The sequence below is a fragment of the Erpetoichthys calabaricus genome, chromosome 1 (genome assembly GCF_900747795.2).
Source record: "Erpetoichthys calabaricus chromosome 1, fErpCal1.3, whole genome shotgun sequence".
Lineage (NCBI taxonomy): Eukaryota > Metazoa > Chordata > Cladistia > Polypteriformes > Polypteridae > Erpetoichthys > Erpetoichthys calabaricus.
This window is the reverse complement of record NC_041394.2, coordinates 292,687,688-292,704,467: the sequence shown is the minus strand read 5'-3', so window position 1 is coordinate 292,704,467 and position 16,780 is coordinate 292,687,688. Positions and strand designations below refer to the sequence as shown.

The following is a 16,780-nucleotide window of genomic DNA, read 5'->3' as shown; positions in this document are numbered from 1 at the left end:
GGTTAATGGCTTCCAGCACATGCAGCAGACATGACGGAGTGAAGCTTGGCTGAGGTATTTCTGACCTGTCTGCCATTTCCCTGAAAAGTGACAACATTTAGCCAATATAAATTGATCATTAAACAAAATAAATTCTTCAGTAAAGCCAAGTAAAATAGACTTTGTAAACCATATTCATCACTTTTGAGGTTTTAATACATTTGTCACGTCCGTACCCATTAACAGTTCAGGGATGTGAATTATTGTAAACGTGAATCGTCAAGTAGCTGGTTTGACTGCATTCCCCTGCTTGATCAAGGGTGTCGTCATTTCCCAAATTCTCAGCAATGTTGTATACAGATGGGTCAAAGTTGCCATAAATATATATACACATTCTCCCATCAAGGTTTCTTTTATAAATCCTGACATTTGCATGGAAAGCCGTGTATGCCCATATCGAGTCTCCCATCTGTGCATACGCACATTTATAAATCTGAACCCCGGACGGTCTGCTGCTGAGCAGTCGCAGTCAGGGCCACTCAGCAGATGCAGTAACACATATACCATTTAGAAGCTGCCAGATGTTCATTTAGTAAACTGGTGCAATTTAAAATTTTTATGACTTCAAATCCTTTCATAGGGAAAATGTAATTCAACTGTCCAGTGAAATTCAAATATGTATAAACCATAGTTGTAAGCAAGACAGAATGTCTTTGTGGCACAAATACAGTACCAAGCTGTAAATATAAATAGCGTACATCTGTAGGCGCGTTCACTGATAAAGCTGCTGCCATATTAATGCGGGAGGAATTTAGAAGTCATCAAGAAAAAAAAAAAACATTAATAAAACATTACAAGATGCTGCACATTAGACTTGTTAGTAACATGTTCCTGTAAGTTGGTTTATATTTGTATATGCTTACAGCATGCAAGCTTTGATTTCTGTCCTTTGGTTTCCAGCAGATCGATCCGCCAGCCATGGAGCAAAAGGGTCATGCCAATGTGCCGTGGATTGTGGAACCTGGACAGGAAGCAAAAAGAGGAATCAACACTAAGTATGAGACCACTATTTTTTAATATAAACCCATGTCTCCTTCTCCTCTCTGTGTGTGCCTTTGCACTCTGAGCAGTCACAGCACAGCGCTTCCCCCTGTGGAGACCTTTGACCCAGTTGAAAGGAAGCCTGCACTGTCTGAGTGACCTTTACACCGTTTACTCTCATCACTGCATGAGGCTGCTGTCTTTTCCTTGGCATTCCTCTCACAGTAGCACAGCAGTGACAATGACGCATGAGAACTGTCCTGAGACTTCTTTGAAAGGCAGTCTGTCAGAGGGCTTAAATCAGTACAGTTTAGAAATGCTCTTACTTGTGACATTGATGCAACACTCTCTTTTTCTGGTCCTATATATTTTTTTTTTCTGTTATTGTATTTTGAGCCCTTGTGGGATTTCAGATGTCCTCCCTGACTGCCTGAATGAAAAAAAAAAAAAAAAAAAAACCTTAAATGCTGCTAAGAGCTGATAATACTTTTAAAAACAAATGTTATACTTTTTTGATTACCTTGTGTTAACAAAATCACGGAGGTTTGACCACTTCCTGCTACTGCTTACTGTAAGATGAACCTAACAAAACTGATTTCAAAGAGTTATCTTTTGCTGTAAACTATGTAGCAAATGCAGCTTTTTTTTGACTGAGAATAATGTATGATATGTTTTGCAGATGTCTCTTTAATACTGGTCTCTTGATTTAAGCCAGTTTTTTTTTCCTTTTATGTAATATTTAAGCATATTTTCAACAACCAGCATATTGTTTACTTGCTAAAAACAAGTTATTTTCACCTTATTAAAAATACAAATAATAACTGATGCCCTCAAGCTTTGAATGGGGGCTTTTAACATAATAACTTAACACTGTGTATAAACGTGTAAGAACAAAAAAAAAAAAAAGTACAAAAAAAAAAAGGATACTTTTACTATGAAGAGTTTTGAAAAACGCTTTTTGTTTTCATTTTGAAACTCTGTAGCTTAAAATATCCAGTGTAGCTTGCCAAAAGCTTGAAGTCCATGTTGGATTGGTGAAGATGGCAGTCTTCAAAGCAGCAAGTGCGGCCCTCCCGCTGCGGCAGTGAATTTTCTGGAATACACTGGATAAGTTGTAAAATTTCATATTCAGTACAGTGTCAAATGATCAGCTCTTCAACTGTGGATGCAGAGAATGTAGCCAATTATTATCATTATGTCTTGCACAAAAGTGTTACATTTCTCACACTGGCTGCAGAATAAAGTGATTGATTTACATGTTCTTTCTCCATCTATGGTTAAGAAAATAACAAATTCTCTAATCCATTCATCGCTTCTGAGTATTGGTGTATGGGTTAGTCAGCCAAGTGTGTCTGTTGTTTCTGAATGTGCTTGAGGCTGCAGTAAGGTGAGGGGTGTAGGCTTTCAGTATCAGGCATCTGTGGTGAACAGGGGGAGATTCTAATCTGCTCAGAGTAAAGACTGTCATTTAGCCACTTTTGTCAAAACTATGTGAATTGATACAAAACGAATCCTGTATTGAGCCAGAACCTAACTGCGCTGTGCCCACTGTCAAGCTTTATGGGAGATGGTGACCTAATTTAAAAATGAAATTGCCATCTGTTTCAATATTCATATTGTGATGCATTTTAATGTTTAATATAGGAATATTATTATATTATTGTGTAATTATGGTCTAACATTGTCTTAATGTTACATTATTTTTATATGATATGCTGAAACTAAGCTGGGCTTAACAATAATAGTCATCCAAAAAAAATAAAATAAAATAAAATAATGAATGTGAGGATGGCTACGGTAATTAGCTTGGGATAAAACTGAAAAATGAAATGTACAATTTTTTTTTTTTGGTTGGACTGAGCTGTGGTTCAAGTCAGTTGTAATCCTTTACTGCAGTATTACAGTACTTGAAGTATACAGTTCCTTTGTAAATAATTTGCCTATTCATTGTTCATACTTGTATGTAGTAGAACTTGGCAGTACATAGCACTGGAAACGTGGTACCAAAATTTAAAAAAAAAAAAAAGATGGGAAATGAATGAAAATGAAAATTGTATGATGGGAAAGTAAATAGTGGCCTCACTGCAACTAATACAATGTATATATGCTTGGGCTTCCAGTTTAAAGATTTTTGTAATTTTGGTCATTATTTATATCCTTGTGAAAGCACATGGAATAAACCGAACTTGTACAACCATTACCTCCTTTCTGTCTTTTGGTTCTGAGTCGACTCCATTTTTTTTTCCTGAGTGTTCAGCCAGTTTTGTGGCCAGAAGGCAAACACATATCCCTCGAGTTGTTTGTAATTTCTGTACATGCTCCGTTCCCTGTCGAGCTGAAAAATGGCAGGCTTAGTCATGTGGATAATGCAGAAATGCCTTTGGTCTTAAAGAGCTGCATGCATTCAAACTGTTGTGTAGTATACGAGAGGCCTGGGCCTCACAATGAGATTAGCTTTGGGCAACAGTGCAAACGGGCCTTTTTAATTGGGGACGTTTTGGGCAAAGAAAGAGCAGAAAATGATCCATTATCTTTTTATGCAATAATTACTTGTGGAGCATATATAAGAATAAAGAGATGAAAGAAACTGTCTGCATGGTAGAGAATAAGGTAAACCTGGGTAGAAGTAATAGTAGCTAGTGAGTGCGGCAAAGACTCATCAGGTTACTGTTACAAACAAACAGCCCCAGAGGACACTTAAAATGATGGACACTACTCAGAGTGACCGTGAGTCCTGGAAGAGTATTGTGTATTAAATGTAGCTGAAGGTAAAAGAAACAAAAAGTCAAATGCGATCAAGTAACCCAGAAATGAGGGAAGAAATTGACAAGGGCGTTACGTTTTCTCGAGAAAATAAACATAGAATTAGAAGAGTCACTAAATTAGCGGGTTTTCTGTGGACATATATGTCATTTTCTTCTACACTGAGCCACCTCTTCTCTGAATTCATTTTTCCTTTATAGAGTTGTTGGCAGCCAGAGCCTATCCCATCAGCCTGAGATGCAGGGCAGCAACCAGCTTTGAACCGAACGTCTGTCCACTCACAGCACTCGTTCATAAAACACTGGTTTAAAGACGCCAGTCCATGTAGACTGAATGTCTTTAGAGTGTGGGTGATAACTAAAGCAGCCAAAGAAAATCCACATGGACCGTATGATTTCCACAACCAAAATCCTAAAGACGTGTATTGTGGGCTGATTAGCTACTCCGATATGGCCCAGTGTCAGGGAGCGTGGGGTTGTGACAGTGATCAAGCCAGTTATTGAACCCAAGGGGCCTGGCACTGCAAGTCAACAGCGCTTTTTACTTTTTGCCACCATCCTGGCAACTGATAATACACTATATTTGAACATGACAGCTATTTTCTAGATAATGGCTCGAGTGTTGTAGTAATGGCAAAGGCAATCAGATCATTTTTTTCCATTTTATAAATTAGTTTTGATGATGAGCAGCACTTTCAAGCTCTTTTGGAATCAGTCATGTAGTGCTAGCATTCAAATGAAAAAAATATATGTTTGTCTTTCTTTGTAAGAGTTAAGCACTTAAATATGGCTTGTAGATTTTATTTTAAAATCAGCATGTTTGCATTGACATGATGTTTGAAAGAACTTGTTTCACTTGTACATTAATAATAATTCTTTGCATTTATATAGCGCTTTTCTCACTACTCAAAGCTCTCAGCAATTGCAGGTTAAGGGCCGCCCAACAGAACAGAGTCTTTATTGGCATTTATGGGATTCGACCCGGCAACCTTCCGATTGTGTATAACAAATGACGTAGGGGTGCCAGCTTCTGGCACTGGGACATGTATATTGAAAGCTTGGCCGATGTGCCTTCAGTGTATATTTAGTCAGACTACATAAGTATTTCTCCCTAAGTTCATTCCTGTTGGGTGGATTGGTACAAGACTGGTCCATGCCATAGGTGAATGGAGAAGATGTTGCATAGGATTTGTCACCATGAGTGTGGTTGAATCTGTTTAGGGTTCCCAGCCAATGGTGGTCTTAAACCAATAGTCAAACCGCTGTGTTAGAGAAAGTAATGGATAGCAGTGTTGAAGCTGAACCTGGATTAGTGTCACTGGGCGCACATGAGCATGCCCTTCATTGAGAGAGACAAGAGAAAAACAAAGTCAAAAATCAATACGTGCCCTTTGAGCTTTTAAGTATACGAAGCACCGTGCAGCATACTTAAAAGCTGCACACAGAAGGTAGCAACGTGAAGATAATCTTTCAGCATTTTTAGACGAGCGTCCGTATCGTCTAGGTGTGCGAACAGCCCCCCTGCTCACACCCCCTACGTCAGGATCACAGATAGTCAGCACAAGAGAGAGAGAAAGAAAAGTAAGTTGGGTAGCTTCTCAGCCATCTGCCAATAGCATCCCTTGTATGAAATCAACTGGGCAAACCAACTGAGGAAGCATGTACCAGAAATTAAAAGACCCATTGTCCTCAGAAATCCGCGAACCAGCAAAAAATCTGCGATATATATTTAAATATGCTTACATATAAAATCCGCGATAGAGTGAAGCCGCGAAAGGCGAAGCGCGATATAGCGAGGGATCACTGTATTGGTAAAAGCATTCAGCAGTACTAATGCTAAAATAGTGATTGTGAACCATTTCTTTAGAAGGTGAAGGTCTGTGTCTTTTACCGCATCCTGTCTCACACTTCATGTGGCATGAAGTGTGAAGGCTTTCATGCAGATTGTCTTTTTGCAAACCCGTACTCAGCATGTTTTGAATCAGCAGAATAGAAAGCGTGGCATATGGCTGACTGTACCTTACAGCATTAACTAAGTGGAGCATTCTGAATTTTGGAGTCTGGGTGACTTCTATGTGAGATTTTAAGGTAGCTTATTTTTGAGCGACCATAAGGAGTTAGAAAGTGGTTGGAACTATTCCTATATGCAGCTTTTACTCTTTAACCCTCAACATTAGTCATTGGAATTGAGAAAGGAAACAACACCCTGGCGGTCTGGTATGCCTAGTGGTGTTTTCATCACGTTAGCTTTCATTTGTTAAGTATACACACTTGGTGGTCCAGCTGGTCATCCCTAGAGATGTTAGGGCAGCACTATCACAAATAACCAGGACACAGGACTTTTTACTTACTCTAGTTCTCTGACTCCATAAAGTGTGTACAGTATGTTCTCTATTTGTCTGTGTGGATATTTGAGTTTCCCCCACCAGGTTAATTTAAACTGTGTGAATATACCACATGACAGACTGTTATCCCACCAAAGATTGTTACCTGCCCTGACCGACTCCAGGTCTCTGTGACGATATTCTTGTATTAAGGTGGTCTGAAAATAGATAGATAGATAGATGGATGGAGAGAATCACTCTGTATTTCTTTTGAGAGACAAGCCTCAAATGACTGCAAATATAATTGTGAATTTAAAGTATGAAAGTCTTGCTCCCAGATAAGAGAATTATTTTCATGCAGTGATGTCACTTAGGATTTGTCATGTCTTGCTTTTGACTAATTATCCCATCTCTTGTGCTACCAGAGCTACGCTGAGCTTTTGCTGATTTGTCACAGTTCAAATATCATTATGTTGTTGATTTTGCTTGTGTTTGTGAACTTACAGTATGTCCATATGCCTCAGCCTTGCCAGACTTTTTTGCATGTGCACATGCATATTGTTTTTTTTATGTAGCTCTTAATTAATCTATTAATTTTAGCACAGTTTGTCCATCTTTCTTCTAATGCTGTCTTCACATTTAATTCAAGGGCACTCTTAGTTAATGCCAGCTAAATCAATTTATGAAATTCTACAATTGATTGACCAAAGAATTGTTGACTACTCCCCAAGGAAGGACATACTACATTACACAAATAATTCCTTAAGATCTCAGTTGTTTTGTAACCTTTCAAAAATATTTATGGATAATTCAAGTTAGTCCAGGAATGTCCAACTCTGACCCCATTGAGCCTTTGTGGCTACAGGTTTTCATTCCTGCCACTTTATTAATACGGAGACAGTTACTGCTGCTTAATGCTACCAATTTTTTGGACTTAATTTTAATTCGTTTGCTTTTTAAGATTTAGAACTCTTTTTTTTTTTAACTAGTTAGGTTTGGGGTCTGAAACTCAGTTCCTGGAGGGACAACACTTTCACTTAATGAAACAAGGTATTTAAATCAATGGCTTGTTATTCCTTTCATTCTGGTACACCAGACATTTCTAAAACTATTTATTTTCCTTTTTCCTGACAGCAGAACAAATCGATATTTCTTAGAGCTGAACTATTTTTCTTTTCAATTTATCCAGACACATCTCATGGACAAAAACATGCAAAAGGGATGAACCCAAAAAAAAAAAAAAAATGAAGCAAACATAGTCTTGTATATTCATTAGCAGCAGTAGTTGCTTACTAATTAAGAAAGTGGCTGGAATGAAAACCTGCAGCCACCATTACCCTCCAGGTTCCATGCTTGACACCCCAGGGCACTGACTTTTGATCCCACCTCTTGCCCCATCTTTCATTGGTTGACTGTCACCTCTCTCTTTTTAAGCCCCACCTTGAATTGCTATGTTCACATTTTAGGCCCCGCCTTTGAAGGCTTGTTGGAATCTGACAGCGAGAGCTTTAATATCCCTGTGCTGCTATTCCACTCTGCAGTTGTAGCCTTTGTGCTCTGTTTTTGTGGTTTCTATTCTGCATTCATTTTTGGATTTGCTTTTTTTTTTTTTTTTTTTTTCTGTAACACCTACTTGCTTTGTATACAAATCCTCATGCCCATTCTTGGATTATACATTTGCCTAACAAAGTCTTTCTTGCTTTCTTTTTTACCTTGGCTGCTGGCTTCTTAACCTGGCATAGCATCTGTTTCTCCTGTTGCTTTAACTGCATTATTGATTTCCCTTGTAAGCTGTGCCAGGCAGTCTGCTTCTTGGGCATGACTGGCCATTTAGCAATATTATGCAGTAGCACTAATCCTGTTCCTGAGGTTGTTGCAGTTTTTGTCTTTTTCTCCCATCACTGTGCTTGCAGTTGTACCTACTCCTGTCCTCCATGCTTTTTATGGCATTTACAGCCTCAGCTGCTCTTGACTGAAGTAATACCATAAACAAGCCTTCACCTTTTTGCGTTATGGAAAGATTCTATTACCAAAAACACCACTGCATACATTAAAATGGTTTATATCTAAAAGAAGAAATCTTATCTTCTGAAAGCAATAATCTATAAAAAGTGTGCACATATTTTTTCCATAGACTGCAAAAGGGAAGATGCACAAGAGATACCTTAAATGATGATTTAGGGGGTTATCACCAAAATTACATAGGACAAATAGTGGTGGCCATGTTAGTCTGGGAGTATAATAAAACTGAAATCATAGAATCTTAGATTTCTGAAGATGATAGAGATTAATATATAATAGTGGTGGTAATTATATTTATGACAAGATGGGAGAGGAGCAAGAGTCATACAACAAATTAAACACTGTATCTGGCATCAAGAAAGAAACCAGGAAAAAAAATGATGAGGGGCGAGGTGTTAAGCAAGAATCACTGGGGTGTGCAACCAGCCTACAATGATGACATCCTGAACTGCAGCAATTTGTCTTTTTGACTTGGGCTTATTTGAGAAAATGTTTTTTTTTTTTTTTTTTTTTTTTCACTTCTAAGTTTCCTAATGGTAACTGCAAAACCTTTGGTGCCAAAAAACATTCAACAAGGGTAGATGCTTGTGCAGATCTCCTCCACTACAAAACAGTGATCAGGTCTGGGAATGTGCAAATAAGCACCAAAGTAAAAAAAAAAAAATCCAAAGTACAACATGAAGACTTTTTAAGAATTAACCAAAACCCAGGAGTAAAGCCCCAGATGATTACTCTTTCATATTTATACTTAAAATACAATTTGTTGGTTGGACATGAAAATAAGAATTTCACTGAATTACATATGACCATAATACTACAATACACATTTAGACACTATGATAATAGGCAGATAACCCTGGGTAACCAAACAGTGGCTGTAGCATGGCATTCTTACAAAATGAGTTCATACTTGGAAAATACAAAATAAGAAAACAATTTTTTTTTTTTTTTTTTATGTCCGATTATGTTCAAAGACTTCAATGCAAGTAGAAGAATTACACAGTATGCAGTGTTGTGTGGCACTTTACATATAGAATATCCACTACTGACACTGTGTGACCCTGAGCCAGTCACTTGACCTGCCTGTGCTCCAATTGGAAAACCAAAATTACTGTAACCTATTGTGTCACAAATGTTGTAAGCTGCCTTGGATAAAGGCATCAGCCAAATAAATAAGTAAATGTAAATGTACTTACTGCACTAAGCATCCATAAGGCTGTTGACACTGGATGTCAGGCGTATCTTAAAAGTTGCCCAGGTTCCCCACGAGCATAGGGGCCCCATGCTATTCTATGTATGCTGTGACTTGCTGAGTGGTTGTGTAGGTAGGGTAGGCCTAGTGCACTGCTTTGCCCGGGGGCCTATAATGCTGTTAAGACAGCCCTGGTCCTGCATCCTTCACACAGTAGACTACTCTTGTTGTGATTGTTTAAACCACACAAGTATTCCCCTTGGGATTAATAAAAGTTTGATTTCATTAGATTAGATTAGATAAACAGTGTAGGAAGAGCACATACCACTTTAACATAGCCTGTTTTGGCTATACACGTAGATTTCATCCTGGGTGTATCCAACCTTCTTTCTTCAGCATGGGAATAACCTTTTTCCTTTTCCATATACATGCTGATCCTGCCTTTCACCAATCTTTATTCTTGTCGACTGTTTCACAAAGCACACCATCACAACTGTTATACATTTGCTCAACCCACCAACATAAAACAGTTGCTTAAAATAAACTGGCAGTACAAAAATCATTTCTGCTCAGACAGGTGATTTCAGACGATAGGAGGTGCAAGGCTTATCTATCTATCTATCTATCTATCTATCTATCTATCTATCTATCTATCTATCTATCTATCTATCTATCTATCTATCTATCTAGTGAATAGTAGGCAGGCCTGAAGCTTACGGTGAGGATCTCGGTGGGACACCAGACTTACTCACACTGGGCCAATTTAGAAAGTGTACTTAACGTAATATACACTTTCAAGAGAATACCAGTACAACCAAATGACAATCCTAGCAATATGAATTCAAGCCTCTGGACCTGTGAGGTGGTGTCAGAAGCAGCACTAACCATTGTGTCAGCATACAACTCTGAATCTAAGATTCAAAGCATACAACTCTAAGTCTAAAACTCAAAACAGGAAACATCGAAGTGTATATTCAAGGCAGAAAACCAAAAACCCTCCTACACAAACAGTCATATGTATCTGGAACAAACTACTACAATTTTTTCTTGAATTATATTGCTGTGATGTTTTTCAAACCAAATTATGCCTACCTGACAACTTGGGAAGACAGAATGGTTTCCTCTTGCCTTTACACTATATGGTTTCTCTTTGGGTGTTCATCGTGAAGGTATTAAGAGTTCATCCTCTTTGAATCTGACACCCCAATATGGTTTCCCTTCCTGGATATTGTCTGTCCATCCACAGCCCTTGTAGTTCTAGTTTCATTTCTCCTTTCCCTTGGTTGATCACCTACAAGATGTAATATATGGAAATGAAATAGTTACACATACACTGCAGTACTTTTTGAAAGTTGGAGCCATTATTCATTGCCACTTACATTTAGAATCAGGTATGCATATTAAAAATACTGCAATAAGAAGCATGGCTTACAGTTGTGTTGACCAGAGGAGTAACCATCAGGTTCAAGCTGGACACTGTTGTGGATACACGATCGGGTGAGCAAGTGTCACAGATTCCATTGAAACAATCCCAGCGTGATACAGAGGTACCAAAATCACAGAGGTACCCATGCAGAGTTAAAGGTACTGCTCCTCCTGACTACATTATCATGATCTTCCACACTGGTAAGAGTAAAATATGAACAGAGGAACTTAGTCAAATACTGTAGGCGAGAACTCAAAATACACTCACCTTCCACAACACAGGGCCCAGTGCTTCACTGAGGCCTTCCACTGACTCTGTAAGCACCATATCCAGATCAACTAGGGAATCACTCCAGTGGCTATAGGATAATCACATTTGAAAACATCAGCAGATGAAGAGCAAATCAGAGCCAGATGGCAAGTTGTAATGTCAGTACAACAGATAAAGAGGAAACAAATTAATGGCTTACACTATGCTTTGATTCTTAACAGCAGTAGTCCAGCACCCCTTCAGATGGAAAACTCAACAGATAAAAAGACTTCACAGTTCTAACTGAATTGTTACTTGTGGAAAAGGCTTCAAATAACAATCCCACTTAATCTATTGGTAAGCACAAATGGAGGTATAAGAACAGTTCTGTGCCAAATTCAAAAGGACACTTGTTAAAAGTTTTAGCCATACAAAGGCAATGCATCAAGAAGGATATCTGGCTGAAGGAACTGAAAAAAATGTGGAAATCTGAACCTGTGTTTCTCAGTTCTGACTGTAACTTTGTCGATCATCGCGAATCTTCATAATAAACATAAAAGCCCAAAATGAGACAAAAACCAGAATGTTATTTCTTCTGTTCCCTCAGTTTATATAGCCATATAAGATGTACAGTAATCCCTCGCTACTTCGCGGTTCACTTTTCGCGGATTCACGACTTCGCGGATTTTTAAATACAAGTGATTGCCTGCCTATCGCGGAAGTTATGTTCCAGACCCATCAGCAACAGGAGAAAATCCGCGATATAGAAAGACCATATAAATAAACATTTTTTTAGTTTAAGCCTTAAAATACCCATCCCACATGCTTTAAACACATGTAAACTTATAAAACACACTTTGTTAACACATATGATATGTGGATGTCGGGCTAAGGATATGAGTAACATCTCGCTATTATAAAACATTTTAACTTCACGCAAGACAAGACAGTGAGACAGGAAAATAGGTGCTCTACAGGCATTTAAATCATTGACACGCAGAGCGACAAGCAGCACAAAGCCAGCACAAAGTCCATCTCTCCTTAGCGTTCATTCAGCTCCCCACCCCCTTGACAATGCGAAGTGGCAGGAGCGTACTGCGCCTCCGGGGAGGGGGGTTTGAGTAAACGGGTGTTCAGCCCTCACACACCCCCACTCCTCCTCCTCCTTCCAAACGCGCAGAGTGACAAGCAGGCATTTTGCCAGAAGCAGCACAAAGTCCATTTCTGCTCAGCGTGAGTTCAGCTGCCCCCCTTCACAAAGCGAGTGCAGACACATTGACGTCTGATCGCTGCGTGCAGTGTGCAGTGTTGGTCTGAGGTGTTTAAGAATGTAGAAAGTGTTTAAGAGCATAGGAAGTGTTTATAAGAGTGTGGGAAAGGTTAACAAGAGAGTGAGAAAGGTTTATAAGAGTGTGGGAAGGGTTTATAAAGCCTTAAAATATGTATAAATAATAAAATAAATATAGGTCGCTACTTCGCGGATTTCACCTATCGCGGGGGGGCTCTGGAACGTAACCCCCGCGATAGGTGAGGGATTACTGTATTACCACAATGTCATTCATGTTTCTAATTCAGATCTTACTTAGAACTAATAACTTTTATTATTTGGTTTAATTACACATTTGTGTTCAAGCTTCCTAAATATTAAAATTACATAATACTCAAAATTGAATTTTACTAATTCAAGCTAAAACCTATGCTAAGTTTAAGCATTACATGCAGCTCAATTGTAGCATTACTGGGTTTATAGCAAGAACCTTGGCATATTTCACAATCCGGGCTCTTGTAGCAGGAGGAGTTATGACACAACAGCAGCCCCTCCATCCCAGCTAAGCTTAATGAAGAACACTAAAGAATGATTACTGCTTTGCCTATCTGCCACACATTAGAAGCCCTACAGATTGAAGCCACTTCTGTTTGGCTGTTATGTGTCAATGAAGTTGTCCATCAGAAGAACAGCAAATTATTGGTAGGCAGACAGGGTGTTCAAATGACAGACCACTTGACTCCTCACAGCTTTGGGTTTCATTTTAGCCCAGTGGTTCTCAACATTCAGTTCTGATGGCCACTTGTATGCAGGTTTTTGTCCCAACCAACTTCTTCTTTGAAATGGACTCCTACTTCTTTTAAGCAAGCTGTTATTTCCCAGTTTCTATGTTTTTTTACAACCTGAAAGTACAAACTATTAAACTGTTTCCAACAATTGAAAAAAACTTCACTTAGACATATAAAAATAGCCTTTCTACCCTTAGTACTTGATGAATGTTTTTTAAAAGCGCATGTGAGTAGTGTGATGCATGGGTCACTATCTTGCACTCCAAAACGCGAGGCGGAGTCTCAGTACTTCAGCAAAGCCAACTTTATTCAGCTTGAAACAGGAACAGCACGGTAATTTATTTCAGCGGGATCTACCACTCTCCTATACACAGACACAGCAGTCAGGCAGGGTCCTGACCAGGTTAGTGGCCAAGTAATACTGTGCCCTGCATTTATAATGTTCCTTGCATCACCCATTGACAAAATCCGCTTATACCGCAACTGCGATCGGCTTAGATTTCTTTTCGCGGTGAGCCTGCGGATAAACAGTCTCCCACACATGCGGTGCTCGCACTTTGGGACATTCTTCGCTGTGTTGTCCCGTTGGGGAGAGTTCCAAAAGAGTTTAGAAACCTCACAAGTAGGGACAAACAAATTCCTGGAGTAGTTTGTGCAGATGTTTAAGGTGGCCATCGTCCCTGATTTACTGAAAGTAAGCACTACATTTAATGGGAGGCAGCCATCAACTGAGATGATTCTCACATCCTTCATCATCAATGCTCATCAACTCATCTACATCAGCACCAATAATTCTTTCTGCCTGCCTATAATCTGCCAGAGAATCTTTAACTTTTGATTAGTTAATTAGCTGATAAGAAAATACTTAAAATTGAGCACAGGCCAGTTAGCTTCAATACAAAGTGCAGTTTGAGGTGTCAAAGGTAAAGCTTATGGACTAGATGACAACACCTGAAAGAGCACAGCTAGGCAGGACCCAAGCTCAGATAGTTATGGGATGGTCAAGACATAGCTATGGAGACCATGACTAAAAAGTCTGCCATAGTACAATCCAAATGAAGCTCTGAGTACAGCACCCATTCAACAGTCTCAATGAGAAGGTTATGAGTTTGAATGTCAGTCACTCTAGGCCAGCTCTATAGATAGTTCTACTACCTGAAAGATGGACTGAATGTGTTTACGTGTTACTAGTGACATTTGTTCAATATCTGTTTAGAATTTTTCATTGTGATATAAGATCACAAGCTCTGAGGAATTGGCAAGAAGAATTCTCTAGCTACAGCACTATAACCACCACGTAAATACACTTGTAACTGTCTGTGTTTTCCTTCCAGCAATCAATATGTGGATGCTGATATATGGAGGAATATGCTAAATAACAGATATATTGAGATGACAGAGTAGTGTATGCTATGGGAAATGCTACAAGGATCTCCATGAACAGCTTAAGAACATTGCAAAGGATATTACTATTGTCATTTTTACTTTACATTTCCTAGTGAGGGTAACTAAGGCAACTTCCTGAGCTGTACTGATCAGCCCTCCATATCCTTAGTGACTACCCTGAGACTGAGATGATGGTGGGGAACATAGAAAGTTTCATTAAAGGACTTAACAAGGTCCTTAACCTGAAAATTGTTCAATGGGTGCTGTAAAATAACTGACCCTGCACTTTGACCTCCAAAGGTCCGGCAAAAAGACAATTTCTCCTTGAGGACTAAAAGTATATCAAAACAAAAAAAAAATTCATAACCATGGTCCAATACAATGCAAGCAAATCTGTTGTCTCTGCACCAGTGCAATGATCAGTGTCACCAACACTTCACTCACTCACAAAAATAAAATGTCTCCAACACATCTGAAGAAACGAACAAGCCACAATGTTCTTGGACCAGAATGTCAGATCTAGAGGTGCTGATTCTCATCCCAACCACACTGCACTAATCTGCAAACTATTCCATTGCACAGAGATCAGAGTCTGATGAAGCCAACAAGACACTGTCATCTACAAACATCTGAGACACAATCTGTAGGTTTACAAACTAGATACTTTTCAGTCCTTGGCCACACCTTGATATCCTGTCCATCTTGAGCAGGTCAACAGACAAGACACATCTTTGATGGAGCCAACACCTAAACTGAATGGACTCAAATTGAAATATGTAAACATAACTCATGCTTTGCAAGTACATAAAGAAAATGGGTTTCTATAGTAGGCCCAGACCTCAATATTCTTGTAGCTCCTTCCATATCCTTCTCTAGAGTATGCGGTCATAAGCTTTTTTGAAGTCCACCAAGCTCAGGTAGACAAGATCTACAAATTCCTTAAATACCTGTGAAAGGGTAAAGAGTTGCTCTGGTGTTCCACAGACAGAATAGAATGTGCATTGTTTCTTCTGGATGTGAGGTTGAGCTATCAGATGGAGTCTTTGTTGCAGCACTTGTGACAAAGTGGGAGATGGTGCGAATTTCGAAAACATGCTGTTGCCTATTTTAAGGAAGAAGATCATCACTCCAGTGAGCCAATCCACAAGTACTGTCCCTGCCTTCTATGTAACATTAAAGAGATACCCAGAATAAGTGCTTTCAAAATTTCCGGACAGATCTCATCCACCTCTGCAAACTTGCCATGATGAAGTTTTTTAATCACCACAGGAACATCAGCCATAAAGGTGAGCACAACCAATGCGCCTGGAGCTGCCTCCTTTAAGGTGGGCATTTCCATGGAATGTAGGTCTTCCATAGTCCACCTTTATTTCTTGCTAATATGCCCAGTCGACATGAACATTTCAGGGGAATAGAACAAGTAATCAGCCGCCTACCCTTTCTTAGTTGTCAAATGGCTTGCCAAAACCTCTTCTGGTCTCATCAAACTCCACCCACTCAGACTTTTGCTTCAGCCATTGCTGTAGTTCCTGGTTTTGCTGCTAGCAGGAGACCTTTCTGCTGACATCGTATGGAAGGCCTCCTCTTTCAGCTTGACAACTTCACTCATCACCTGTGTCCTGAAATACCTAAGGCTGCTCCCATGAAAGAGCCTTCTGACCACAGTTCCATGCAGCTCTCTCCACATCTATGGTCTCAAGCATGGTCCATTAAGTTTCTATGTTCCTGAACTTTTTATAAGACATATTTTTATAATGCAGTAGAGTGACAATCATGTGCACTTTCAACCAGCAACACACACAGTTTAAAAATAGAGAAAACATAAAACAAATTTTTATTCTCAACCCACTTAATCCCCCTCGGGGTCATTACGGGGCTACAGCCTATCCAGGAACCATCAGGAGTAAAGCATGAACCAGTTCTGGAAGGACAGCAGTCTATCACAGTACCCAAAAGAAATGTGAATGGCAGAAAAAAAAAAGAGTACAAGCATAAACATGAATTCACACATTGCCCCTGAACATCAACTCCAGCACACAGTTTCCTCACCCTAGGAGAAGATTATTCCGTTGTGACAGTAGCTCTCACAACTTTGAAGCCTACATTATCCCAATGTGCTAGAAAATGTTTGCTTTTTCACTGCCAACATAATGTCAAGCCTCAGCTGGCATTTAAATATTAATTATTTGGAAAACACTGAAGTAGACATGCCACTGAGTCCTTGTACATTGTACAGCTTCATCCTGATCAGTCTACTGATAAACATGTCAAGCCTGGAAAAGGTCTTATTTTCAGCTGAAGTAAACAGAAAAAGATTTTTGGAAATGGAGTAACTAATCTTAAC

At 39.2% G+C, this 16,780-nt stretch overlaps 1 protein-coding gene across 1 annotated transcript in view; it reads left to right on the top strand.

Annotated features, from left to right (window-relative positions):
- Positions 1–3,217, top strand: part of anks1b (ankyrin repeat and sterile alpha motif domain containing 1B) — a 1,280,504-nt gene extending 1,277,287 nt beyond the window's left edge. Inside the window, exon 26 of the mRNA XM_028816795.2 lies at positions 943–3,217. Coding sequence (XP_028672628.2) covers positions 943–1,056 — 114 coding nt within the window. The 3' untranslated portion in view covers positions 1,057–3,217. The remainder of the gene's footprint in view (positions 1–942) is intronic.
- The last annotated feature ends 13,563 nt before the right edge of the window (positions 3,218–16,780 follow it).